This window comes from Drosophila sulfurigaster, chromosome 2L (genome assembly GCF_023558435.1).
Source record: "Drosophila sulfurigaster albostrigata strain 15112-1811.04 chromosome 2L, ASM2355843v2, whole genome shotgun sequence".
NCBI classification, from domain to species: Eukaryota; Metazoa; Arthropoda; class Insecta; order Diptera; family Drosophilidae; genus Drosophila; species Drosophila sulfurigaster.
This window is the reverse complement of record NC_084881.1, coordinates 20,634,482-20,661,097: the sequence shown is the minus strand read 5'-3', so window position 1 is coordinate 20,661,097 and position 26,616 is coordinate 20,634,482. Positions and strand designations below refer to the sequence as shown.

At 37.1% G+C, this 26,616-nt stretch overlaps 3 protein-coding genes across 3 annotated transcripts in view; 1 reads left to right on the top strand and 2 right to left on the bottom strand.

Annotated features, from left to right (window-relative positions):
* The first annotated feature begins 6 nt into the window (after positions 1-6).
* On the top strand, positions 7-24,977 carry LOC133850573 (rab3 GTPase-activating protein catalytic subunit). The gene is made up of 5 exons (XM_062286700.1): positions 7-1,418; positions 2,532-2,704; positions 23,234-23,769; positions 23,836-24,065; positions 24,320-24,977. The coding sequence occupies exons 1-5, from the start codon at positions 102-104 to the stop codon at positions 24,830-24,832; spliced, it is 2,769 nt and encodes a 922-aa protein (XP_062142684.1). The 5' UTR covers positions 7-101; the 3' UTR covers positions 24,833-24,977.
* Positions 4,450-26,616, bottom strand: part of LOC133850563 (uncharacterized) — a 37,023-nt gene continuing 14,856 nt past the window's right edge. Inside the window, 8 exon segments of the mRNA XM_062286690.1 lie at positions 4,450-6,601; positions 8,388-8,783; positions 8,995-9,119; positions 10,312-10,450; positions 10,529-11,187; positions 12,540-12,899; positions 12,959-13,909; positions 14,654-14,899. Coding sequence (XP_062142674.1) covers positions 5,425-6,601; positions 8,388-8,783; positions 8,995-9,119; positions 10,312-10,450; positions 10,529-11,187; positions 12,540-12,899; positions 12,959-13,909; positions 14,654-14,881 — 4,035 coding nt within the window. The 5' untranslated portion in view covers positions 14,882-14,899 and the 3' untranslated portion in view covers positions 4,450-5,424.
* LOC133842915 (peritrophin-44) lies at positions 18,784-19,897 on the bottom strand. The gene has a single exon (XM_062276220.1). The coding sequence runs from the start codon at positions 19,839-19,841 to the stop codon at positions 18,849-18,851; it is 993 nt and encodes a 330-aa protein (XP_062132204.1). The 5' UTR covers positions 19,842-19,897; the 3' UTR covers positions 18,784-18,848.

Sequence of the window (26,616 nt, the reverse complement as noted above, 5' to 3'; positions counted from 1 at the left end):
GGCAACGCTAGTAGTCTGGCTAACAGCTGGCAGCGTTTACTTGCATTTTGCTTGTTGTGCATCTTTTGTTTTTGTTGACACGCGAAAATTGCCAATAAACAATGGCCGAGGAAATTGACGATAATGATTTTTATCGTGAAAACTTCAGTGCCGACACAGACTGGGAAGTATTCAACGCACAGCTAGGCGATTTACTGCGCAAATGGGAAGTGGACGTCGATATTGGCGTCCCACTGCAGCCCGAGGAAATCTTCCACTGCAAATGGCAAATCGAGACCAAAACATTGGACATGCTGCACAATGGCATTGCCGTGGACTACTACGAGGCACAGCTGGCAGAACGTGAACCACCAGCAGAGGGTCAAACAGCTGCTGGCGAGAGGTGTCTGCAACGCACCAATTGTCATCACGATTTGATGTGCAATTGGAATAGCTTTGGGCCACCCATACGCAAATCCAGTGAGCTCCACACACTGGCCAGGATCTATGGACTGCGTCGCTTTGTGGTGCTACATCCCGCTGGTGGCGGCAACAATTATATGAGGTCACCATCAGAATTCAATTTCATTCTGAGCGCTGCTGCTGTTGTGGCTGCCGAAGTGTCCAGTGTGGTGCCCATTTTTGTGCAGATCCATGATCCCAAGTGGAACTTTTATATGGGCGTCTCCTTGGCACCAGCTTTGCGTACCAATTTTAGACTGATTGGCCTCGAACAAACGCCCGAAGACTGTCGCTACTTGACGGGTTTGTTGACACTCTTCCATGACAAGCTGCCCGCTTTGTATCCACGTGATGCCAAGATCTCGGTGCGCACCACCTACTCGCTGGATGCGGTGCGCATACGCATGCCTCTGTATGTGCCCTTCAATTGCTACACCGAGGATATTGCCATCGATGGCGATGTAGAGCGTCTGGATGTTCAAAATTTCTATGCGCTGCCTCATGGTTATGCTCCCGAATCGAGCACCGAAAGCTATTTGGTCTACACTTGGCCAGAACTGTCCGAGAACGTTGCGTTTGACAGCGAAATGCGCACAGATTTTGTGCCTGCCAAAGCCCCGCTGGGCAAGATTTATTTGTCTGTGGAAGCCTTTTCCTATCTAACACTTTGCTTGAGCGACTATCAAGCGGTGGGAAAAGTCTCACGCTCGTTGGAATCGTTTGTGGGCAGGAATTTCTCGGGCATCAGCAGCGGCGCTGAGCATACAAATCCCTTGGATAAGCTTACCGAACACAAGCTGACTGGCAGAAGGGCAGAGCGGAGTAACTATGAGCTGCCTTCGCAGGCGGGACTCACGAAGAGTTTGCCGGGACCGATGAATGAGAGCGAACTCACAGAGCTACTCGCCTACTTGTTTCCCGATATGCATCCCCAAATGGCATTGTATCCCTACTCCAAGCAGAGCTTCAAGGATAAGGTGAGTTATGGCAACTCTTGAAATATGCAATTTGCATTTTAGTATTGTAAGCAAAAAAAAAATATAGTATTTTAATATACTATATTTTCATTCCATCACTTTAACTTTAGACTTTAAAGTAAAAAAGTCTTTGAATATTTAAACCTTTAATTTGGTTCATAGATAAAATATTCCGATCACTTTGAGTGATTTCGTCAATTAATTTAGTATTTTAATATACCATACTTACATTCCAACAGTTTAAATTCAAACTTATTTTAAGTAAACAAGTATTAACTATTTAAACCTCTAATTTGGATTATAGATAAAATATTCCGATCACTTTGAGTCAATGATTCATATAATTTAGTGTTTCAATATAAGGTTGGCAAAAAAGTCTTATACTATACTTGCACTCCAACAGTTTTTGGAAAAAGGTTTTGAAATATTTAAACTTCTAATTTGGATTATAGATAAAATGTTCCGATTAATATAGTGTTTTAATATACTATATTTGACTTCCACCATTTTATCTGCAGACTTGTTTAAGTAAAAAATTCTTTGAATATTTAAACCTTTAATTTGGCTTGTAGATAAGATATTCCGATCACTTTGAGTGATTTCGTCAATTAATTTAGTATTTTAATATACTATACTTACATTCCAACAGTTTTGATTCAGTCTTATTTTAAGTAAACAAGTATGGAAATATTTAAACTTGTAATTTGGATTATAGATAAAATATTTCGATCACTTTGAGTTAATGAGTCTATTAATTTAATTTTTATTTTAAGTAAAAAGTCTTTGAATATTTAAACCTCTAATTTAGTTTATAGCTGGAATAATCCGACGATTATCGGACCGTACACCAAATTCCATAATGAAACGTTTACCACGTTTTTATATGACCCAGATTTATCATTTAATTCAAATGCAAAAATACTAAGTTAAATTACAAAATAATTTATTGAGGTTTTTTTGATAAAGCCCAACAGTTCCATTAAATTAGATTCAGACTGTTATAAATTTTAAGCGATCAGAATGTCCATTACTAAAGTTCTTATTCTTAGTAATACGATCTCTTAATCGCCGATATATTGAAATATATTTTCTTTAATATCTTTCTCTTGGCAGTTCGATCCCATGCGCATCAAGGGCGCCGTTGCAGATTCCTTGGTCAGTCGTCTCAGCTGCTTGTTGGCTACCTGCCACGCCCACTTGGGTGGCGTTGAGAGCATGGCTCAAGTGTGGGCGGCATTTACGCGTCAACTGCGAGTCTTATGGGATAATTCGCTGACAGTGCCAGGGTAAGTATTTTTTTATTAAAACTCTCGAAGAAGTTAACAAAAATATGCTTTATTTGAAACTTTGATGAGTACGAAACTAAAGATGTGATTTAAATTTTAGTACAAACAACACAATGGAACAGACAAAAATTGCTCTAATTAACTTTAGCTAATATGTGTGTAACACATTTGTGTATCTGTGTTTGTGTGTTGAAGCCGCAAAGTTAACATTTTAGTTAATATGTATTAACAATTTGTAACGCACATTTATGGTTAGAGAGTAACTTCATTCCGTTCTAAAATCTAAAATCGGGTGGTGTTCGTTATCGACTATCGTTTATCGTTTATTGGTGTTTTGTCTAGAGATGAGCCTTCTTCGATAACAGTTTATTACTGATCGATAGTAAGAATCTGTTTGTGACTTTTAAGCAATTGAATTAAAAACAAAAAAACAACTAAAAATAAGGAAATCAAATGAAAACCTGGCTCATAGTCACGTTTGTCTTCTTGTAATTGGCAGTAATTGTAATCCATAATATGCATTCATATATTGCTCAATATGTCGGCTCTAAAGAGTGCTGCTAAACTAAAACTAAGCACGTGCTTCATAATTTTTTCATCTAAACATACTTCAACTTGGTATTTTTGTTTTTTTTTTCGCGCTGGTGCTAAGGCAGTTTATTAATTAATTAATTCATTGTAATTACGTTTAATACTAAATTTGATGTTCAATTTCATTTCTTACAATTATCTATTTGCGATAACTCAGTTGGGGTGTGGAGTTATCGATAAATACTTGGTTAATTCTTAGCTAATTTTCTCTGCTTACTTTACAAGTGAAACATTTCGTGTTTATTTGCTTTTGAATTAAAATATATCCTACGGGGGGTTTTTATTCTTTAGTTATTTATTGCCTACAATTGTTGTTTATTTTATTTATTCCCTATACATGTTGTATAGTGTGTGTATACTTTTAAATTTATTGTTGTTCTTTTTAAATAATTGCTCCCGTTTTCCATCTCAATTGTGTGTTAGTCGTCTAATGCTCAAAGCGTTCATTTAACACGTCTCTCTCTCTTAAATCGATATATTCTAATAGATATATGTACTATATGTATTTATTTATTTAGTTTGTTTTTCGTATTTGTTTTTGGTTTTTGCCTTACTTCACTAAGTATTTAGTGCCAGACATAGACGGTTGTGGGTAGCGTTTCGGTAATCGAATCGTAATCCCTGTCCATGGGCACTAAATATTGTTAACTGTCAACTGTGTTCGCACGGATTTTGCACTCGGCCAAATCCCCATCATTAAAAATGCTTGAAACTCAACGTCGAAGCTTAGGACTAGAAAATTTATGTACAAGGCTTTCACAATAAATATGCCTAAAGGGCCTACAAAATCATTTCAATATCGAAAACAATAAAAAACGTTTATTTAAATCAGATTAAATAATAATATACAAACTGGAAAAGCGTTTGAAACTAAATAAAATAAAAATTTCTATTAAAATTTAAAATATTTCCATTTTTAAATATTTCATTTAATAGAAAATGTAATTTAAAATAAAAAACAAAGCGTTTCAAAAATAATAATAATAATTAAAATGCCTAAAACAACTGAAAAGATTTTGTATTTTGAAATACATAATATACAAACCAAAAGTAGCGTTAGTCCTTTGAAATCTCAACTTTGAAAAATAAATAAATAATAATTGTCAAAACAGAAAGTTAAGAAAATTAAATCGATTTAATTTTTTTTAAGTATTTCGTTTAATTTTTATTAAAATCGCACTAAAAATTATAATTAAGTACTATAAATTAGGCAATTATTTGTTAAAACTTAGCACGCAAAGGTTTCGACTGAAGATTTTATACAAAAAGAAAAATAACTGGAAATTGAACTGATAAAATTAAAAATACCTCATAAGTTTAAGGCAGTAAATTTGCTCTACTAAATTGTTTGTAGAGCTTTTGGAATGTTTTACATTTTTTTCTAAGGTTTTCTTGCTGGGTTAGACAAACTGCAAAATTCAAATATTTAAAATAATTATCTTGAGGTATTCAGACTTTAAACAGAGAAATATTTCAAAAATTCTAGAACTCGTTTTTGTAAACTTGAAATAATTGTGGATATTTGTTGTTCTGACTTTTTGCTCATAATTATTTACAGTGAAAAGTGTTTAATTATTATGATTATTTTGTCTCATCTAACCGCAGCTTAAACAAGTTTAGTTAAGTTTTTGTTCGTTTTTAAGAGCTATTAAGTATTGCATATTAGTACCATATATTTTTAAGATATTGACTTACGTTTTAGTTCTTTGATTGCTTAACATTTGCTTCTCTCTCTTTCTCTGCTATCTCTTTCTTTTCAAATATATATCAACTACTCGCACAGCGACAAAGAACCAAGGAAAGCTACAGATACAGTACAGAGTTACAAGATACAAGATACAATTGCAGTTTATATGTACACAAACAATTGGGGGGGGGAGAGCGAGAGGGAAAGGGGAAAAAGTACTTAACATATTCATTGCACTTCTCTAAACAGCATACAAAAATAGTTGGCTAAATTATGCAACTTGATTCTTGTGTCTGTTAACATTTCTATGCAAATTGCTTAGGACACTACAACACGCAACAACAATAACAACAACATCAGCAACACAATTGCAGCAACACCAACGACGACAACGAATAATGTTAACAACAACAAGGACAACAAGAGTTGGATTTTATTGCACTCAAAGCGTGTCCATGTCCAATTCCAAGTCCAAGTCCGTGTCAATGTCAGCCAATGTCAAGTTCAGTGACGAGGCCGCAGCTGCAGCTGTTGCAGCTGTTGTTGCTACTGTTGCTGTTGTTGTTGCTGTGGCATCCTCTTCATACTTGGCTGGCTGCACTTGCTCAATGCTTGACACTGAGGTGCTGGGCGCCAAGGATGCTTCATCACGACTTGAGTCACTTGCCGTTGCTGTTGTTGTTGTTGTTGCTGACAGTGGTTGCTGCTGTTGGTGTTGCTGCTGCTGCTGTTCGCTTAGTCTACAATTACAAGTACAGTTACAGTTATCACTAATTGTATGCGCATTAGTTGCATCTATTAAATAATTGCTGTTTCGTCTATATAAAATATTGTTAGTCGTTGCCGGCAACTGCAAACGGAAAGCATTGCTGCGACTGCTGCTGCTGCTGTTGCTCTTGTTGCTGCCGTGTGGACGTATTGCAGGCGTGTTGCTGTTGTTATTATTGTTGCTTGTGGGATGATAAATGATTTCCTGACGCTCATATTCGTTAAAATAGTTCTCAACAACAATGCCAGACGTTGCCTCATCTGCCGTTGTTGCTGCTGTTGTTGCCCCTGTCGTTGGCAATAGCTGTTGCTCATTGTTATTGCTTGCGTTGCTGTTGTTGTGACTGTTGTTGCTGTTGCTGCTATTATGGAAATTGGCTGCACGGGGCACCACATCGGGCGGCGAGGTGCAGCGCTGTGTCTGCGGTGTATTGTAGTATTGTAAACGCTGATGTTGCTGCTGCTGATGTTGCTGTTGTTGCTGCTGCTGCTGTGGTTGATATGGCTGCTCCAGTTGCTGTTGCTGTTGTTGTTGTTGCTGATTGTTTCTATGTCGTTGCTCCAATTGCTGCTGCTGCTGTTGCTGCTGTGCAACAACTCTTAAATGCTGACGCCGACCAGTTGCTGCTTCGCCTCCGCCAATGGCCGGCGTCAGATATTGTCAGAAAATACCATCGAGATTTAATACAACATTGAAATATCAGGATAACATAAGCCGCCCTCATAATGGCACCAAACCGTTGCGCGTTGTCGGATTGCGCGCCATATATATATCCATATCGTGATCGGTCCAATTGTCCGATGTATCGCAATAATTGTTCAACGTGTGCGTTGAACCCGCTTGTGAATATCTATAACGAGACGATTCGAATGCTTTTCAATTTAAACAAAAAACAATTTACTCTTCACACACAACACTACAATTAAATTGGCCAATGAGTGTGGAAAGTTTGTTTTTTTTTTGCCAACGATGCAGTTAATGCGTTGTGCAAAATTGTTTAACCGAACCCCAAATTAAATACTATATAATGCTTGTTACACTTTCAACACAAAATACTATAACAAAGAGTGCAAATGAATAAAAGGAAAATCAAAGTAAATAACAATTTAACTTAATGCGATAGTTGCTGTTGCTCAATCGATTTATCGACGATGAGTTTAATGTGCTGTCTGTACATTTAATGAGTGCATTTTCTGTTATAGTTTTTCGTGTTTTTAAAGTTCATATTTACAGTGTAGCTTAAATGAATACTGTTAGTTGCAATGCTTATGAAAATGTAATGTTAGCAAATTAAGCAAAATTTTAAGTAAATTGTTTATCGATGTAAACTTCGATAGTAATACGATATTTTGAAGAATAGATACAGGTTAGGTTTTCACCGGATAAAATTTACAACATGATAAGTAAATTATGTAAAATGAGAGGGAGACTAAAACTTTGATGAGTTATAGCAAGAATTCACGAAGTAAGACAATGCAAAATTAAAAAAAAATTTCTAAAAATTTAGTTATTCTTTTATTTGCAAAAAATTCTTAGTTTATTTATGAATCCTAGTAATAATACTGCAATAATTTATAAAAAATAAAAGATATTCTTTTTAAAGAGCTTACGAATAAAACTGCGATACTTCGTTAAACAATATAATAAAATATACCTTTTTAATTAAAGTATATTAAATTTATTTGAAGTCCATTTATTTTTGCAGTTATATAGTATTTTGAATTAATTTGAAATGCTTTAAAAATGTTGCGAAAGTCTGAAACCTTTTGCAAATAGTTCGTATTCCAACTACAATTGTTGAACAGTATTTATTTCCTAGTTTGAAATGATTTTGTTAAACCATTTGAGTTGTGGAAATTATAAGGCTATTTTTCCTATAGTATTCATTTTCAAAATAAATTTGCTTTAAGAATCGATTGCATTGCATTGATTTTTTTGTTTTCATTCGAAAAGTGTATGAAGTGTATGAAAAGTAAAGCATAACTTGGCTTTCAATCTTCTTTTCTAATGTAATATTTAAAATAATTAGTTCTCAATCAAACAAATTCTAAGCCACAATTCATTTTTGTAAACATAAAGTAGTTTTATCACTAAATGGAATATCTTTTAAGAAACTTGAGCTATTCATTGTCTGCACATTATAGTAAAACATCACTAATCGGAATATCTTTTTAAAAACTTGAGCTATTCAAGGTCTGCACTTTCATTCATTAAGACGTTCACTTTTGCTAAACCCCCAACAGAGTCAAATTCTGTGTTCTACTAAAAACAAAACTCTTTAAACAACAATAAAAACAGAAAATCTGAATGAAATCTAAAGTGAGATGTGGGATATGTAGCACAAATTGTTAATAAAAATTTAATGGTTGGCATTAAAGTTGACAAAAGACAACACAAAACATGTTTTCCGACAACTTTCGAGAAAGAAATAAAAAAAAATAAAGATTGAAAGTGTAGCGTATTTTTTTTTTGTTTTGCTTTTTGCAATTAGTGGGAAGTGTTAAGCAGCTTGACAGTTGTGTTGGTGTGTGTGTGTGTGTGTGTGTTAATTGAGCGTAGCTATGAGATTGTGTTGCAGCGCTTGTTGAGAGTTTGGTTGTTGGTTGGTTGATAGAAATTGTGTGAGTTCTACTTACCGACTTCCCGGTCGATGGTTATGTATGTGCGTGGTATTCAGTTGATCGCGTGATCTGGAACGCGGACGCGAGCGTCTTGCATTGCTGGATGCAATGCTAGCTGGTCCGCCAGGGCCAACCAATCCGCTCATGCCCATCAGACTGCCAGGGCCGCCTCCCATGCCAACCATGACATTGCCACCGCCGTTGCCACCGCCTCCGCCGCCACCAATACCGTTATGTATGGAGCCGGCGTAGGAGGCACGCGACATGCGCTCAGAGGCGGCGGCCAGCGATTGACGCGACTGACGCAGCTCTGGGCGGGAATTGACCAGATTTGTGGGGAATGCGCTGCCCAAATAGCCGCGATGTGAATTGTTCGAGAAACTGTGCTGCGATTGCCCATCGGCTATGGAGCTGTGTGTGTGTCGAGTGTGTTGTATGTGTGTGTGTGTGTCGAGTGTGTGCAACATGAGCAACAACATGGAGTTGAATAAACAAAAAGAAAAGAATAAAAACATCAACATCAACATAAAAACAAATAAACATATGAAGGGAAATCAAATGTAAAATCAAAATATGCGAAATGTCATGCAAATGTTTACCAAGTGCCACGCCCACAACTTACCGTGATTTGGCCACCTTGCCAGGCATGCCAGAGAAATGGCTGCGCATGTCGTCGGGCTGTTCGACGGGATAAATGCGTGGTCGCGGTATCGAGCGTCCACTGTACGCCGATACCTGATCCCATTCCTGCAAAGAGAATTCCAGAAGAAGAGAAATTAAATACGAATTATTTGAGTACGAGAATAAAATAAGAATTGTGTGAAAATTATTAAAAAAAATTATACTTAAAGACTTCCGAAGTTCTATGTCTAATATAATTAAAGGACTACTATAAGATTGTTGTTTATTTATAAGCTCTTTAATGTCAGGTTCTATTAGAGATAGAGTTATGAAATTTTGCTACAATAATCTTAGTAGTTTAATTGTAAATTTCATAATTTTCATTTGACTTTTGGGGTATTTTTTGATCTGTTATGCATCATATTAAGATTGGTTTAATTTTGAAATTTTGCAAAAATTTATCATTTTATTTTTGAATATTTTTATATTTTTAATTTTGTATTTTTCCCAACAAATTCGTTTTAATTTTTTACAACAATAAGCACTTATTTATGAATTTATTTGCCAATATTGCGTATTTGGCTTTTTCTGCTTATCTTAAGTCATTCATCTCAGATTCTATTAAAGTTACAGCTCTGAAATTTTGTTTAATACACTTCTTCTTCTTAAATACACTTCTTAATCGAATTATAGTAATGTTGTCTATTGGATTTACATATTTTAAACAAACCATATTCGAATTAACAGAATTTTTCAGCTAGCAAATATGTTAAAACTATTATTTACAAAGTTTCTTGTAAATGAGTTTAAAATTGTTTAATAAATGAATCAGTTACTCGGGGAATTTATTCCCCTAAACACTAGTCTCCTTAAACCCAAAACAAAAGTAACTTTTAATTGTTGCTTGATGATTAAATTGTTGTTTTAATCGTTCATAGTGGAATTAGGCAACTTTTCAGTTGCCAAACATGAGAAATGCTGTTTTAATTTACTACGAATAAATAAATGTTTAAATAAACGGCTGCTCGACATTTATTCAACTTTAAGAGTTCTTGGCTCACAACAAAATTTTATATATATAAATGTACATGAATATTGGCCGGAATATTTCAACTGCTATTTGTTGGGCCATAAATATAAATGAAAATGAAAAAAAAAGTGAGAGAGCGAAGGAAAGGAAAGGAAAGGAAAATGGGGAATGGGAATGTTTGGCATCAATTGCTGCCGTTTTCCGAGTCACAAGTCAATTCAACAACAAACGGGGCCAACATTTTTGTAGCCTGATTTTTTTTTATTGCCAATTGGCAACTAAACTCACCTTGTGATTGTTAAAGGCCGATAGCGTGGCAATGGAGCCAAGTGGTCCTGGCGAACCGGTTGGACCGCAACAATTAACGGGCAAACCTCCAATTGGCAGTGGACTCTTTTGCTGGTTATTTTGCAGTTTACGCGAGCGTCTAACGGCAAAGTGGAAGAGGAGGAAGTTTAATAATGCTGTTGTTGATGATAAAGTGTTTTTTTTTGTTGATACTGACCTGCTGGCAGCTATAAAGACAATCACGGCCACAATGATGGTGCCACAAATGGCGGCACTTGCCGCTATCGTTATCTTATCCATGTTCGATGTCTGCGAGCTGACGGTGCGCACCTCACGACACTGCTGATACGGCACCGTCTCCGGCGTCACATGCAGCTCCTCCAGCGATATCACACACACTATGATGCACTCCTGGGCGGGGACATTCTTAATCTTGAACTCACGCTCACTCGACTCCAGTGGCGGTCCTTGCTTGAAGGCCTTCTCGCCAAACAGTCGATAAACGACCCGGAAGCCGAGTATATTCGCTGTCTCCGAATCCCATTGAATGATCACAGAACTATCCTGACGGAACGCATGCTTCACCTGCACCTCATTCGCATCGTCGATGCGTGTGCCACGCTGCGGCGGATAACCCAACACCAGCGGCGGTCTCTGTGGCTTGTGTTGATTCCCATTGGCATTGTTTGGGCCTTGACGCCAGCCTGGCGCCTGTTTGCCACCTGCTGTATGCAACGTTGAGCTGGCACTAGAGCTGGAGCTGCTGCTGCTGGTCGATGTGATGGCCGTAGCTTGAACGCTGCCGGTGCCATTGACGCCCACTGTGGGCAGGGCTTTGATGGACTTTGTTGCCGCTGTGGTCGCGGGACGAGGTGTCTGTCGAAAGGCGAAAGAGAGAGAGCAAAGCATTAATTTATGAAGAGTGGTTGAGGCATATTTAATACTTATTATTATTAAACCTTGCTTTATAAAGTCAATTGTCGTGGAGTCGATTTTTGTAGGCTACATGCCGGCTTTGTTTCTCTTTTTATCTAAAGATGCATTGTTTCTTTCAAGCTTTGCTTCTATTAATAGCTAGAAATCCTCCGCTCAATCAATGCATTGTTGCTTAGTTCTATACATTTATATTTTAGAATTTATTTATGCAGCTGAACTATAAAATTTGCTAAGATGCCTATACTAATAAAACTGTTGACGCATTCCTAAGCACAAAAGCTACACTCAAATTTTTTTTTTTTTATCAAAGAATTATAGAAACAATAAAATAGAATCAAGAGGATTCATAATGTTTTAAATTTTCATTCTTGAATTCTCATACTTTAATACTGGAATCTATTGCAACTACAATTATTATGAAACAGACTTTTGAACTCAACTTAACTTTGGCTCTCTTCTAAAATGTTCTCAAAGTTTGTTATAGTTTCTTTGTAGACAACTTTTAGTTACTGTTACTTAATTGTTTTTCAATATTTCAGTTAAAAACTAGAAAAAGTCTTTATTAGTTCAACATTATTTTCAATCTATTAAAAATAGTTATTTAACAATTTACTTCTTAGCATCAGACATTTTTCTTCTTATTGTATCGATTGCAAATTAATTCTTGTTTGATTTAAACTCAATTGAATATACACCACATATTTAACTTGTTATTAGTTTAAATTCTCGTACATTTTTAGCATCAATTATCACTTGCTAAACTAACAATAAATCAATTGTATAGGCTCATAAAGTTTATTTATAGTTTAGTTTCAGTTTACTTATTTGGCATTAAAATTGATTCTGTTTGTTAACTTGTTTTGTTTGATTTAAAATCAATTCCTCATTTAGTTATTTTAAATGAAACTAATCTAAACATTTTTATCAACATTATTATTATATTTCATAAACAATCAATGAATAATTGACTTTTATTTAATTTGAAATCAATTGAATAACTATGTGGCTCTCAACACTTTAGGTTTAGTAAATTGATTTTAAATAAATTGTTTATCTATTTAATTAAAATGAAACTAAATGTCATTTTTCAATGGGATGCCATTCAAAGTGCAGCTGATTGTTAGTTTAAATTCAGTAAACAACATATCACTAACATTGCTTTCTTAACTCTCAATCAACTAACAATTGTTATTATTAAATCAATGCAATATCAATATCAATACCCCATTTAAATTTCTGACCCATAATTAGTTGAAGTGCTGTATTAACTGTGATCATTTTGATTGACTCACCGTGCTGGCTGTTGTGCTTAAGCTAGAGCTAGTTGTGGGCGCTGCTGTTGTGGTTGTTGTGGTGGACACAGTGGTTGTTGTGGTGGGCGGAGTGCTGCTCACGCTGGTTGCCACCGGCGATGAGGCAGCTGTGCCCGTTCCTGTTCCCGTGCCTGTGCCCGAACCGGTTTCGAACTCAACTGAATCCGGTGAGGTGGGAAACGTGGGCTTCAGATTGTCGGCGAGGCCAACGGGACCGCGGAGCGCAGCATCTGCAATCTCGGGACAATTGAGCTCCTCCGGCTGTATGGAGTAGAAACCGCGATCACGGAAACGCGGCGGCGTGCCACAAAACTGTGGATTACGTTCGCGAGAAGTGACCTAAAAAATATCGAATGGATTAAGTAGCTGAAATTCGAAAGAAATACACTTGAAATTACCTGCAAATCACCATTGCGTATCCATTCGGCAACCCAGCGCAACTTGCAGTCGCAGTGAAGGAAGCGACCGCCCAGCGAGAGGCCTCGCAACGTGGCATTCAAATGGGTAAAGGCGCCCTCGGGCACAGTGCTCAGTGGATTGCCATCGAGAGCCAAGAGAGTGATGCTTGGATTGCCACGAAACGCTGCCTCGGGCAACGAGGTGAGCAAATTGAAGCCAATGTCCAGCACACGCAGCTCCTTCAGCGAATGCACGGCGCCAATGGGAAATTCGGCGAGCAAATTGTTGAGTAAACTCAATGAGCTCAATGTCTTGCGCACTCCGGCGAATGCTGTTTCCGCAATGCTTTGTATCAGATTCCTTTCCATGTTTAGTGCCGTGAGGGCATCCAAGCCATCAAAGACACGTATGCCAGCAGCACCAGGCAGCTCCTTGATGCCATTCTGCGAGAGATCCAAGAACGCCAGGCTCTTGAGACCGCGTATACATTCGGGCACCCTGCGCTGCCTTGTGCCCTTCAAGTTCAGATTCTTTAAACTCTGTTCGAGGCCACGAAATGCGTTCGATGCCAGCGTTACATTGTTGTCATTCAGCTTCAGTGTGGACAACTTGCTGAGACCGGCGAAGGCATCGTCGGGTATCTGGGAGAGCAAATTCCGTGACAAGTCCAACAGATTGAGCTTGGACAGCACTTGCAACGCCTCCACGGGCACCTCGTCCAGCTGATTGTCCTGCAGATTGAGATTCTTGAGCACCGACTCCTGGCCCTTGAAGGCGCCACTTGCGATGCGACGAATGCCACAGCTGGAGAGCTGCACATTGTGCAGACTCAGCTGGCTGAAGACATTGTCTCCGAGCTCCTCAATGCTTGCATTGTTCACATACAGCAAATCCACGGGCTTCAAGCGTGCGTACTTGTTCATCGCTTCCAGCAGCTGTGAGAAGTCCACCTGCGTGAGTCAGAAAAGTTGTTAACAATGAGTTGGATGTAAGAAAACTGGAAAGCTTAGTGGAGAGAGTTGTTTTAGAGAAGCTAACGATAATACTATCGATAGTAAGATTAATATTGAGTTACAATCGATTACTACTCACATGTAGTTAGTCGATAGTGAAGCTATTTTGTTGATTTTAATCGTATTACATACGATTATTCACATTAATTATTAGATTTTGTACTTTCGATTGTGTATTATCGATAGTACGATATGTATTATTGACATTATTTACAGTCATTATCGATGTTTACTGATATTGTGTATTCAGCTGTGGATAGTAACGTCATCATTTGATTTTATGGGTTTATAGTTACTAACGACGATAACTCATATTCAGTTTCAGATTATGTACTATCGATAGTAGGATTATTTTGGTTTTGATTTGTCTACAGTTACTATCGATGATTAATGTGCGCTCGAAAATTGATAGTAGCACCATTTTATTGGTCTTTAGTTATTATCGATGATTACTTATATTTCAGATTGTGTACTCACATATCGATAGTAATAATGTTATGGATAATATTAATCTGTAGTAACTATCGATGAGTATTTATGTTAATAGATAGCATCTACGATACTGATGTGCTTAATGTTCACAATGTTTCAAGAATAACATTTTGCAGTTTTAAAATTTTTGTTGATTGTGATTTTTGTTGATAGTCTTAAAGTTCTTATCGAAAGTAATTAGTAGCTTACCTGATCACATTGCACGCTCAGCTCGCGTCCCAGATTGTAGGCACAAATGCAGCTCGTCTGCAAATCGGGCACATCCCGCTGCCAGGGACACTGGGCAAGCACCTGAACCGGGCTGCCGCAGCAGGCGAGCAGCAGAAGCAGCAGCAGACTCTGGTTTTTTGTAGAGTGCCATTGCTGCTTGCCATTCGTGGGCGTGGTTGCTGTGTGTGTGATGCTGCTGCGTCTCATCTTGGCGCCGGCATAGAGCTGCAAATATAGAAAACAAAGAAGGAATTAAATAATGTTGTGAGTGGGGATTCGATTGCCATCAATTATGCAATTAATACGCTGCTGCCGCGTGCCAAAAACACTTTTAGGGGACAGACGAATAGCTTTATCAATCAGTTGTCCAGTTAAATTCAATTTCATTTTCATGCTCGTTAAACAACAAACTGTGCGTGCAGCTCCTTATCATGCCTTCGCTCTGATCCTTTGGCAGTTTAGTTTGATTAATTTGCCTGTCTGCCCTGGACAAGACGAGAGTGGACAGCTCAACGTTTACCTCACGCCCTCTTCACTCGCCATAAAAAAGAAGCATAAAAAATGCAAAGAAGCAAAGCAAAAGGAGCAGCAACAATAAATCCCGCATCCCTTTTTTTGTTAGGGGACGAAACATTTAATTTAATTTGCCAGGCGCGTCATAAAAATAAAAAAACGAAGCGAAGCGAAGAGAAGAGAAGGCGACAAGTGAAACCCTCCTGCTACGACAAAGTGGCTGCTGCCCCCCGTCAAAGCCAAAGCGTGAAAGCCAAAGCTGTTGACCTTTTTGCATAATCATGAATTATGGCGACACTCAACTTTTGCCAGTGTGTGTCTTCATCGAGGTGTGTGTTGTGTCTCTATTTAGCAGCTGGCTATTGTTTTGCCTCAACGAAGGGGTTGAATGTACTCTAAATAAATATTACGCATACGCCGCGTTGCCCGTTGCGAAAGGTCAATGCTGTTTGTTTTCTCACAAACCTGTGCCAAACTGTGCGAAAACAATGCTAATTTATCAAACACCCGTATTATTCAACAAAACCTGGTTGCCAACTATGAATGAAAGTTGTGTCAGAAAGCGGGCTGTAGACAAAAGAGCTAGAATTTGGTTAGTCAAAAGTTTCGACAGCTGTGAGAACTAAATATGAGGAAATATAATACTTGAATATTTTTGTAATTTATATACAAATTTATCTAAATTTAATTGTATATGATTTTGAAAAGTAAAAAGTAAATTCAATTATATTAAATTAGAATTAATATTTTCCATATTTCCTCTAATCAATTTAGTTTTCTAATTACTCATTAAGCGAAGCAAATTGTATTAATTTAAAACAAATTTGATTTAATAAACTTTTATTGATTTTATCGTTACGTGAAACAGTTCAATGAATCTTTTGCTGCATTTTGCTTATAAATATGCAACACAGCACTTTCAATTTCAACTGTATTATTTAAAGGCAAAAGTAAAAGTAAAATTTTCAGCTTCATCGATTCGATTTCTATCACAAAAGCCACAAATAAAAATGATTAAATAAATTAAGCTGCACGCTTCGCTCCCTCGCAACAAAATCATTGACAGCAGCAATTTGTATTTTTTTACTTTTGTTTGATTGATAGTTTTTCTGCAGCAAATTATATTTCATTTTGCGTTTTCCTTATTGCTAATTTTCCAGCCCTGCGGCTCTAAAATGTCGTTACGCTTGACTTAATATTTCATGCGATTTGCGTTTCGTTTCGTTTTGCGATTTATTTTCTTCAGCATCAGTTTTGTATTTTGCATTTCGTATATTTCACATTTCCACCATTTCCTTATGTTCCCAGCTCTAAATGGCATTACGTGAACTAAAAAATATGTTTTTTATTCGCACTCGAGTGTGCATTCCTTGCGGCAACTGCACTATTGCAATCACATCCTCCCTTTCTCAGTTCATGGAGTTTTTCATCTCATTTCTCACTCAGCTGTCCGGCCACAAATTTAATTAAAAAATTCTTGGCAACCATTTTTCTGCAGCTCTTCGTCCATCGTATTAATTGCATCACTAAATTTTTTAATGCGCGAAAAGTGCGAAAATTGCAAGACACAAGAGCGCTGAATGAATGCAATGCAATGCAAAAAAAGCAAAAAAATACGAGTATAATATGGAAACGGAATCAAAGTACAGTTGTGCTGCAAAGTTGAGAATCGGAATGCAGTTGAGCAGAGATAAACCAAATTAGAGAGCGACTAAATGAATGCCCTAGTATACGAACTTGATATGGAGTGATTTAGAATTATTTAATAAATATTTTTGTGACCTCGTTTCGCTTTTTTTCGAAATTAACAATTTACTAAAAGTCAGAATTATATTTTAGTCGATTGCATATAAAATATTTTTTTATTTCTATTATTACTATTTCATTCAATGCTGCCCATTTTAAATGAAAGTAAAACAGCCTTCGGTATATTTTAGTATTTTTGGTGTTAGTAGTAGTAAAATACTATACGGAATCAATCTTGAAATTTACCAAAATAATGTACTGTTATGTGGCATTATTCTTAAAGTATACCAAATCAATAACCGTAAAAATATTAAATGAATAATACAGCACATTCTTAAAATATACCACAAAAATACTAAAATATATCCAAGGTATGGTATATTGATTTGGCACTACATTCAATATATACGATAGAATACCAGGTTTATCATTAAACACCTCGAAATAGAAATCTGTATAAAAATATAATTATAAATTAATGCAAAACAATGCAATTTCTTGGAGCTACGCTAATGTCATTAGTTTTATCTCAACTTATATTTAACACTGAGAAAATTATAGTAAATGACATGCTTGCCATATAATATCATCATCACCTGAGACAAGTTTCCCTTAATTACAGGGTAGAGCAGCTGAGACTGCGCAACTTCCACACTTTTTTTTTTCTCTCAACCCAATTGAAGGTGTAAATGTTTTATTGTTGTTTCTGTTGTTGTTGTTGTTGGTGGCAGCATAATTATTCACTTTTTGTCTGTGTTTTGTTTTTAATTTTGGTGTTTTTTTTTTCTCTCCTTGCCAAATTTGCATTTTTAGACAATGGGCCAAGAGTGCGAGACAACGCTACAAATTTGTGTGTATTTTTTTCTTTTTCGCTTTTATTTCTCGCATCTCGTGTCTATTTTTGGGCAGCTTACAAACAATTTTTCCCTTAGGGCCGGACTCGGGTCTTGGCCTCACTTAAAATGAGATTTAATTGAAGTTTTATTTAACAAAGGCCGTGAAGTTTTTTTTTTGCTCGCTTGCTGTTGGCACACTTTTTTTCTGTGGGCGTGGCCATGATGTGCCAGGCGACCGCATGATAATTCGGTTAAGCATTTAAGTGGATCAGAATTTGGAGGTGTCAAAGAAATACGTAGAAAGAGAAAAAGTTATTTTTGTGTGCTGTGTGTTGAAGACGAAAAGTTGTCAATTGAAAAGTTGCAGGTGGATTTTTTTTTGGTTGAAATAATCTTTTAGGTCATCGCTCGCCCAAAAAGGTAAATGAAATTTACTTGAGCTTGAGCTTGAGTTCAAAAAATGATAGAAGAAAGCATTGCATGTATTTGTTAAGTGGATTCTGTCAGGAAGCAGTCAGTTTCATCTAATTAGAAGTCTGACAACAAGGACCTTAAAGTCAGACGCTTTAAGCGATGAATTAAATATATTTTCAACACTTTTCTTTATGCAGCTGACTGATAAGCGCTTAGCCAATCACATCAGTAATATGTGGCTAATTAATTGATCTATAAATAATTAATAACAAGCAGCTGGACGCGCAATCAGCAATAGCAACGACGCTTGTGATTTCCTTTACGATAAACAAAAGTATTTTAACAATTGATTTAGTACTGCCTATTGTTGGCACCTCGTTAAGTGCTCAGATAACACAATCTTCAAGTGGCAATTGTCGAATGTGGTAGTCACGTCTTTAATTGGCGTTTTATTTCACCACAAAAAAAAAACAATCATGAAGCAATAGCAATAGTAATAGAAATATTAAATTGTCATAGAAAAAAAGAAACTAAATTGCAAGCTTCAATTTGTCATTGTTAAAATAATAGTATATTAGATTTTTTTATTAAAAATAAAATAAGAAATCCATAGGATTTTAGTTTTGCTGAGATATATGTATATAATATGCTTTTAGACAATCGCTTTAGCAGGCTGCGAATTTCAAGATCTCTGCTACACACGAGCCTTGCTCCTCGTCAAAGAACAAATTGCCAGCACAGGACTTTTCATCTTTCGTGACACCATTCGAGCATCTCAAATAGTTCCGACAACCCTTCGTGGCGCTGAGCACAAAGGGAATCGTTCGTCCCTGGCAACGATCCTCAGAGCAAGCCACCTTAATTGGCGTCGTGCAGATCTGCGAAGTCGCGTCGAAGAACAAATCAACGCCGCATTGGCCCCACTTGGGAGCCGGATCCGGACTGCCATCCGATGTCTGGGTGCAGTAGAAATAACCCTGGCAGGTGGCCCCATCCGCCACATAGGTGTTTATTAAGGGTTTTTTGGCAGTGCCGCAAACATTCGTGGGATACGGATGGGCAGCGCAATGCACCAGACTCTTGGAGATACATGCACCAGATCGGGCATCGTAGTAGCCCGTCGAGCAGGTCTTGTCCACGAGTGCACCCTTGGTGCATTCATAATACCGATTGCAGCCCAAGTTGCTGTCAAAGCTCACACCGTTCTTGATAATGCTGCAGTAATCAAATGAGGCTGCGGTGCATGTCGAATGCTGTGTCCAAACACAACGCTGAGTGGTTCCATTAAAGTGTTGGCCATCGGCGCATTTGCCATACATCGGCGTCTGTTCGTCGGCACAATAGTAATAGCCAAAACAGGACTTGGGATCGTTGATAAATGTCGCTGTAGAATTTGCACACGTCACATCACAACCGTCGCTGTCGTCAAGAGTTTTCACACACTTCAGTGTGTCCTTGTTGAAGAACGGCGTCGATCCCGAGCAGGTGGCGTAAGTGCTCTTTGCGTCCTGGCATGTGATTGATCGACTGCAGGATTCGGGATCACGTAACACAGTGCCATCGGAGAACAATTGACAGATGTCTTCGACGCGCTGACTTGTCGAAAAGTTGGCCAGCAAAATCAATGCCAAACAGTTAACTAAATTCCTTCCTTTCATTGTGTTCACTTTGAGTACCGACTGCAAACTAATTGAAACCCATTTTAGTGTAGCATCTACTTAAAGGCCGTTGATAAACACCCAAATGAAATTTCAAAATTGATTATTAGAAGAGAGCGCGTTATGTTGGAAATTCCGGCATTGGCGATAAATGATTAGATTAATTTGCCGAAAATAATACGAGCAAAAGACGCAGATGTTTTGTTTGTCGTGCTTCATTGATAAATCATTTGCTGTAAGGCGAAGATTAGCGGAAAGCTACTCAGATATTTACTACAGAAGAAAAAAAATACGTCATTCAAGGATTGCTTATCGAAAACCAATACAATTCACGCCTTTTTCTAAGCATTTTATTCCATTGATTATATGCTGGTAAATTTATAAATCTGTGCTATTTAAACAGCAGTAGTAGCTGAAGATATGCTCTAGTGTATTTGTTGGATTAATAAGCAAAAATTTTCTAGTTTTTTTTTATAGCTCAGAGTGATAAGCAACTATTGATAGGTGAGGGAATAATTGCTCATAATGTGAAATACTTAATTTGAAAAAAATAATAATATTTATGAATCAGTATATTTGAGCATTCTTTCTTTAAAAAAAAAAAAACAGTTGAACAGAATATTAAAGCAATTTCTAAACGATAGTAAAGGAGGTCCTATTATCGACAAAATAAACATAGCATTACTGTCAATAAAAATTAGTTCTTTACTATTAAGTAATGCTGTTGATTTAATTATCAGTTATTTTACTGCAAAATATTTAAGTTTTCATTTATAATGCAATTTATAAATACAAAATTACTAAGCGATAGTAAAAGCTGTTCTACTATCGATAACTAGAAATACTAAATAAAGAGCATTTCTATCAATAAAAAAGTAGTTGCTTGCGATTAAGTAATTCTATGAAGTGTGTGGCTTAATGCTGTTGATTTAATTGTTAGTTATTAATAATTGAATAGCACACACTTCTTGTGATAACTGAATTCAATAAATATCACTTAAGCTACATAATTTATTGTCTATTACTAATCGATAGCAATATGCATGTGATTATTTGATTTATTTGTTATTAAATTATAGATTTGTATTTGAATGTTTTATTGGTAAACTTGCTTTTCATAAATCTGATCTTATCGAATTTGATCAATTCAACAATCTGCAGCTAATAAATGGCGATATCGATAATAAATTTGCAAACTGGTTTTCAAAGAAGTCAAAGCTCATAAAATGATACACTTTATTTAGATAACAATTTGTTTTCATTTTCATTGAAATGGTTTTGCCTGTTGCCAGACACAAGTAGTATATCAAATTGGTGAATGAGTGTGAATCAATTGGCATATCAAGTTTGAGTAGAGATAAAACCGAATACTCAATATTTATTATGGCAACAGCTAGCAAAAATTCAATCATATTTTTTTTTTTTTAGAAATTTAGTAATACTTGGCAACACTTTCGAAAGAAATTTAATAAAATATTTTGGTAAAAATTTGTTGTGGCCACTTTAAGAGCTCGAGCCATTTCCGGGGTGTTCATCTCTTCTTCAGACGCACTTGAAATAAACAGAACTATAAAGTGACTTGGCCGAAAATAGCCAAAAAACAAATTGTGTTTGTGTGTGTGTGTGTGGTGCTTGTGTCTTGTGGCCACAAAATAAAACGTAACGTTTGCTCATATATTTGGTAAGTTTATTTCTTTTTCGTTGTTGTGGGTGTGTGTGTACATTAAATGATGTGCAGAGGGCCACTTGATCTTAAGTTGGTCAGCAGCTGAAACTAGCTTCATTGCGGCCAATTTGGTTTCGGTGTTGTTTTTTTGTAGTTTGGCTTAAAAAGCTTTTAAGCAGCTGCCGCTTGCAGCTGCCAACACGAAACTCATAAGCGAACTTTATGCAAATGCAAAAAGGGCAGCAACAGCGGCACATCCGCCTGTCGTTCTGGCCAAATAAGTCAGTTCCTGTTCCCTTTTCAGCAGTGGCAGCAGCAGCACAAAAATTCCCTCTAAGCCATGCATGCAACACAAAAGCAGAAGACAAGACATAACTGTTCAAGTGGCCATAGAAGAAGAAAGAAAGAAAAAAAACCAAACTCTGGTTCAATAAACTCTTGCTCGATGAGTCACAAGAGCTGCGCTTGTTGCTCACTGCTCATTTGCTATGCAGAACAACCAGAATGTTTGTGCCACGCCACGCACAATAGCAACAACAACAACTATGACAAGAAGTTGTCCCACTGTGCATACCAAAATTCTGTGTGTGTGTGTGTTTGCGCAAAGACAATGACAACCATTCTGCGTTTTCTTTCGCGCTTGTCTTCAGAAGCAGTGCGTGTCATGGATTCCAGATACATCTACATATCAACAGCTATATACACACATTCATACATACATTCAGTAGTTGTTAGCTGACAGACAGCTGATGGCTGAGATGCTTCTTTCTTCTTTGTCTTTGTTTTGCACGCCGCAACGTCAGGTTTTTATTGCCACTTTGCTGTTGTCTCTGAGATGGGCTCTGACTACGTTCTTTGGTTCTTTGACTTGCGTCTCTGTACACCGAAAAATCGCCACAGTTTTTATTACCAGCTCCCATACACTCATAGAGTTGGCAATCCTTAGCATTATATGCACATCAAATCTGTGATAAAGCTACATCAGCACGTAGATATTGTTTATGGCCATTAGCTCGCTTTAAAGTCGTCCGACTTTTTGTCGGACTGACAACCTTGGCATTAACAAGGCGATGTGTGGAAACTATTTGCAGATACTTTTCTAGTGCTTAGATACAAATTTACATTTCATAGATAAATATATATTTTTTTTTTTTGCGATTTTATTCGTGTATAGAATTCTTAACTGAGTTTTGTGTGTCTTACAAATACGTTGCTAATGGAAAAGATTATTTTCTAATTCACTTTAGGCATCAAATTGTAAGAGATTCTTTTTTTTATATATGTTAATGTTATCTGCTTCATTATGCAAACGATTGTTTTCCAATTTAATTTACAAATACTTTTATATTAATGGTGAAGTGAATTTTAAGTTTTAACATATAATAAGATGTAACACATCCTTCAATATATTTCAGAATTTATTCGGTATTGAAAATCGGAAACTTTTGTTACCTTTCCTTTGTTTAATCTTACAGATAATTGTTGTACATTTCTTTACAACAATTGAGATATTAAATTCCGTCTCTTAATTATTTTCCGAAGTTTATTCACTATTTGTAAAGAATATTACTAATATAGATACTTTTTGTATGACCTTAAACTCTGCAATATTTCAGCAGCAGCCTTGGCTTTAATACCAAATTTGTTGCTTCAAGCAAATGTTGTTTATACCCCGAATTTGTTGAATGTTATCCCAGCCTTAACACAAATCTCTCTCCTCTTGCAGCACTGCACCTGGTTTCCCCGATACGCGCACTTGTCTGCTGCACCAGAAGCTGCAGATGCTCAACGTGTGCGTGGAGCGTCGTGTACATCGCGAAGCACTCGGCAAACGCAAACAACAACAACAGCCACAGCCAGAGCCAGAGCCACAACAGCAATTGAGCGAGGATGAGGATGAAGGGGAATTCTATGACTGCGATGAGCCAACGAGCGCAACAAGCGGTTCACCAACGCGCGCTGTGTTAAGCCTCAAGCCCGAGGGTCGCTTGAAGCGTTTGGGTGAACAACGTTTGCTCGACGAACCAGAGGAATTCCTGTATATTCCACAAACCCAAGAGCCGGTGCCCAAGACAGAGGATCAACTTCATGACGATGCCGAGGTGATGCTGCAATTGGGACCCGGCTCAGGGCTGAGCACACAGATGATGTGCACGTCGTTGTTGTCGGATATGGAGGCCTTTAAGGCGGCCAATCCACGTGGCAAAATGGAAGACTTTATACGCTGGTACAGTCCCAAGGACTGGGAAGAAGTGGAGAATGGTGAGAGAGAAATAATTGATTATTGATTCCATGAACAATTTATTTAGAATGCGTTTATTTTCTTAGCAAATGGCTCGACTACTCAGCAGCTGAGTGTGCGCATGACAACCGAGGGCAACACCTGGCAGAAGGTGTGGCAACAGGCTCAACCAGTGCCTGTGGCAAGGCAGCGACGTCTTTTCGATGACACCAACGAGGCCCTCAAAGTGTTGCACTATCTCGAGACGCGCAACATGAGCGAGATCTATGCGCTGACTGTAATGCCAGCGTTGCACACAGCGCTGCTTAAACTGATTGTAAGTATGAAAATTATTTAAATATATTTTTTATAATTTTCTAATATTGATATTCTACATTGAAGTAGAGCACATAAGTAGAAGTCAATGAATAAATTTCTTGATATACAATAATTGAGGAAAGCTCATTAACAATTTGATCAGTCAAACTTCTATATAACTTTTCTATAACAATTCTTATTAAATATATAATATATAATAATCTTTTAAATCATATTGAATAATTGATCTCATATCTCTTCTACTCCACACAGGACATTTACAGCAATGCCCACGTAGAAGATGTTTTTAGCTCGCACATCGAGCAGCTGCTGAGCGACTTGTGTCGCCTCTCGCGCTCCCATTCCAATGAGCCGCCCAACTTGGAAGCATTTCTCTCGAATCTCGCTGAACTCGAGCGTCGCTTCTATCAATTCAAATGCTTTGAGCGACTCGCTGGCTATCCAAAACGTAGCAATCTGGCACAGATCAAGCAACAATTCGCCGAGATACTCAAGAATGAAAACAGTTGCACAATTGTCAACAAGAAGCTGGCGGCAACAAGTGATTTGGCCTCAGCTGGCAGTCTGTATGACATTCTCAGTCCGAAGCTGGAGCAGGATATCTCGAATCGTTTGATCAGCAAGGACTACGTTATACGACTCGATGGCGATACAAAGGCCACCGAAAAGGGTCTCTATATGGGACCGCAATTTATGCGAGCGATTGTCACAGGGGATAAATTGCGACTCTGCGGCGCCTTCACCGAGAGCACAACATTTGTCTGAGAACTCTCGAAACTGATTCCATAATCAAAACCGTATTTACTACATAGATAACTTATGATATTTTGCTTCTCTCTTTTTACTTACTATATTTGGTGCTTTGTTTTTGCTGTAAGTTGTATTCAAAATGCAATAAAATTATTAAAGCGACAGCATCTAATCGCATAATTATTGCCCCATTGACACGCCACTTAAAGCGAAATGTTTTCACCGAACAACAACAACAACAGCAACGAGCTGCTGCTAGAGATATGGAAATTGCCAACATTCCAAAGTGGAGGCAAAAAAAAGTCTATGCCAAAGGCAAGACACACTAGACGTCGTCGTCGTCGTCGTCGTTGTTGTGGTGGGGTAAGCAAATTGTGGGCCATGTTTAACTGAAATTATTTTAAGCGTAGTCGGTCGTTGCTGCCAAAGGAACACAGTTTTGCCTTTTGGCCAACACACAACACAACACAACACACACACTCTCGCATAAAACATTTCTTCTCTTTCCTGCCTTTTGCTGATGCTCGTAAATGTTCCGACACTAAATTACCTACAGGCTATAATTGTTTTGTGTACAACATGGGGAAGGAGAAGCTGCAAGAGGGGCAAGTGTAAGCAGTAATAAGGGGAGTCGACGCTCGACCTGCCACAACAAGCAAAACTGTTGGAGAAAACTCGTGCAGTCTGCAAAACTGCAGTCAACAACTTGGCAGCCCACTTTGACTCGCCCCGAAATGCAGCAAAAAAAAAAAGAAAAAAAGTTGCATAAAAATACTTGTACTCGTACTTTGTATTTATAGCATTGCCAAGGCTTTTTGTAACGAGCCGCAATGTTTATTATAATCCTTTAAAAAGAACTCCATTAACACTGTGCGCAAACATTGTACAAAAAATATACGTGTGAATAAAAACCTCATTTTGATGAAGCTCTTTAAACGGCTTTTTTTAATTTATGATGATTTTAATTTCAAATGAACGAATTCATATGCAATAATGGTAGTTTTATAATTCCAGCACTTCAAAGATTTAGCTCTAAAAATCACTTTGTTTTTAACAAATAAATTCAATGAAGCCAACAGCGTTTCTTTAGTCGAAGTAAAAAACTTTTAACTCATATATTAATTCTTTAAAAGGATTTCACTTAAAATGGAAAACAGAATGTTTTGAAATTAAAATTGAAGAATTCTTTCTCCACATAAAATTAAAATTAAACGGTCTTAATGGATAACTATTTAACCCCTTTTTTTAATACAAAAATATAAATTTCATTTTCTTTGCTTATAAAGTTTTAAATAAAATTGCAAAAGTATTTCTTGAGATATGATATTTACAATTAAATTGCGCTACAATAATTCCCATATGCAATTCTCTCACATTTACAAAAAGAAACAATTAAGCAACACTTTTCAATAGCTTCTTCTTAACCAAATCTTAATTAATTCATAACTCATTTCATTTTTATCTGCGCTTCACCAACTTACGAATTCAAAATTGTTTTGGGCACCAAACTTTTTACAAATCCAATTAAACTAAAAAGACTGCTCCGGCTAATTCAATTACTATTTCTTTACTCAAAAGCAAGTCAAACGTAAGCAGCATCTAGAACACAGCATGAATCACAGTTGCAGCTAGAAGCCAGAACACACAGTGAGAGCCAGCAGTTAAATCCACTTGGCAAATCAGAAGTAAATGGCGCACACAATAACTAAAAATATGAATATCCACATACATACATATGCAACGATGTCGTTTTCAATAATATGTTTTACACACACACAAACACAGAAAAAAAGAAAAAA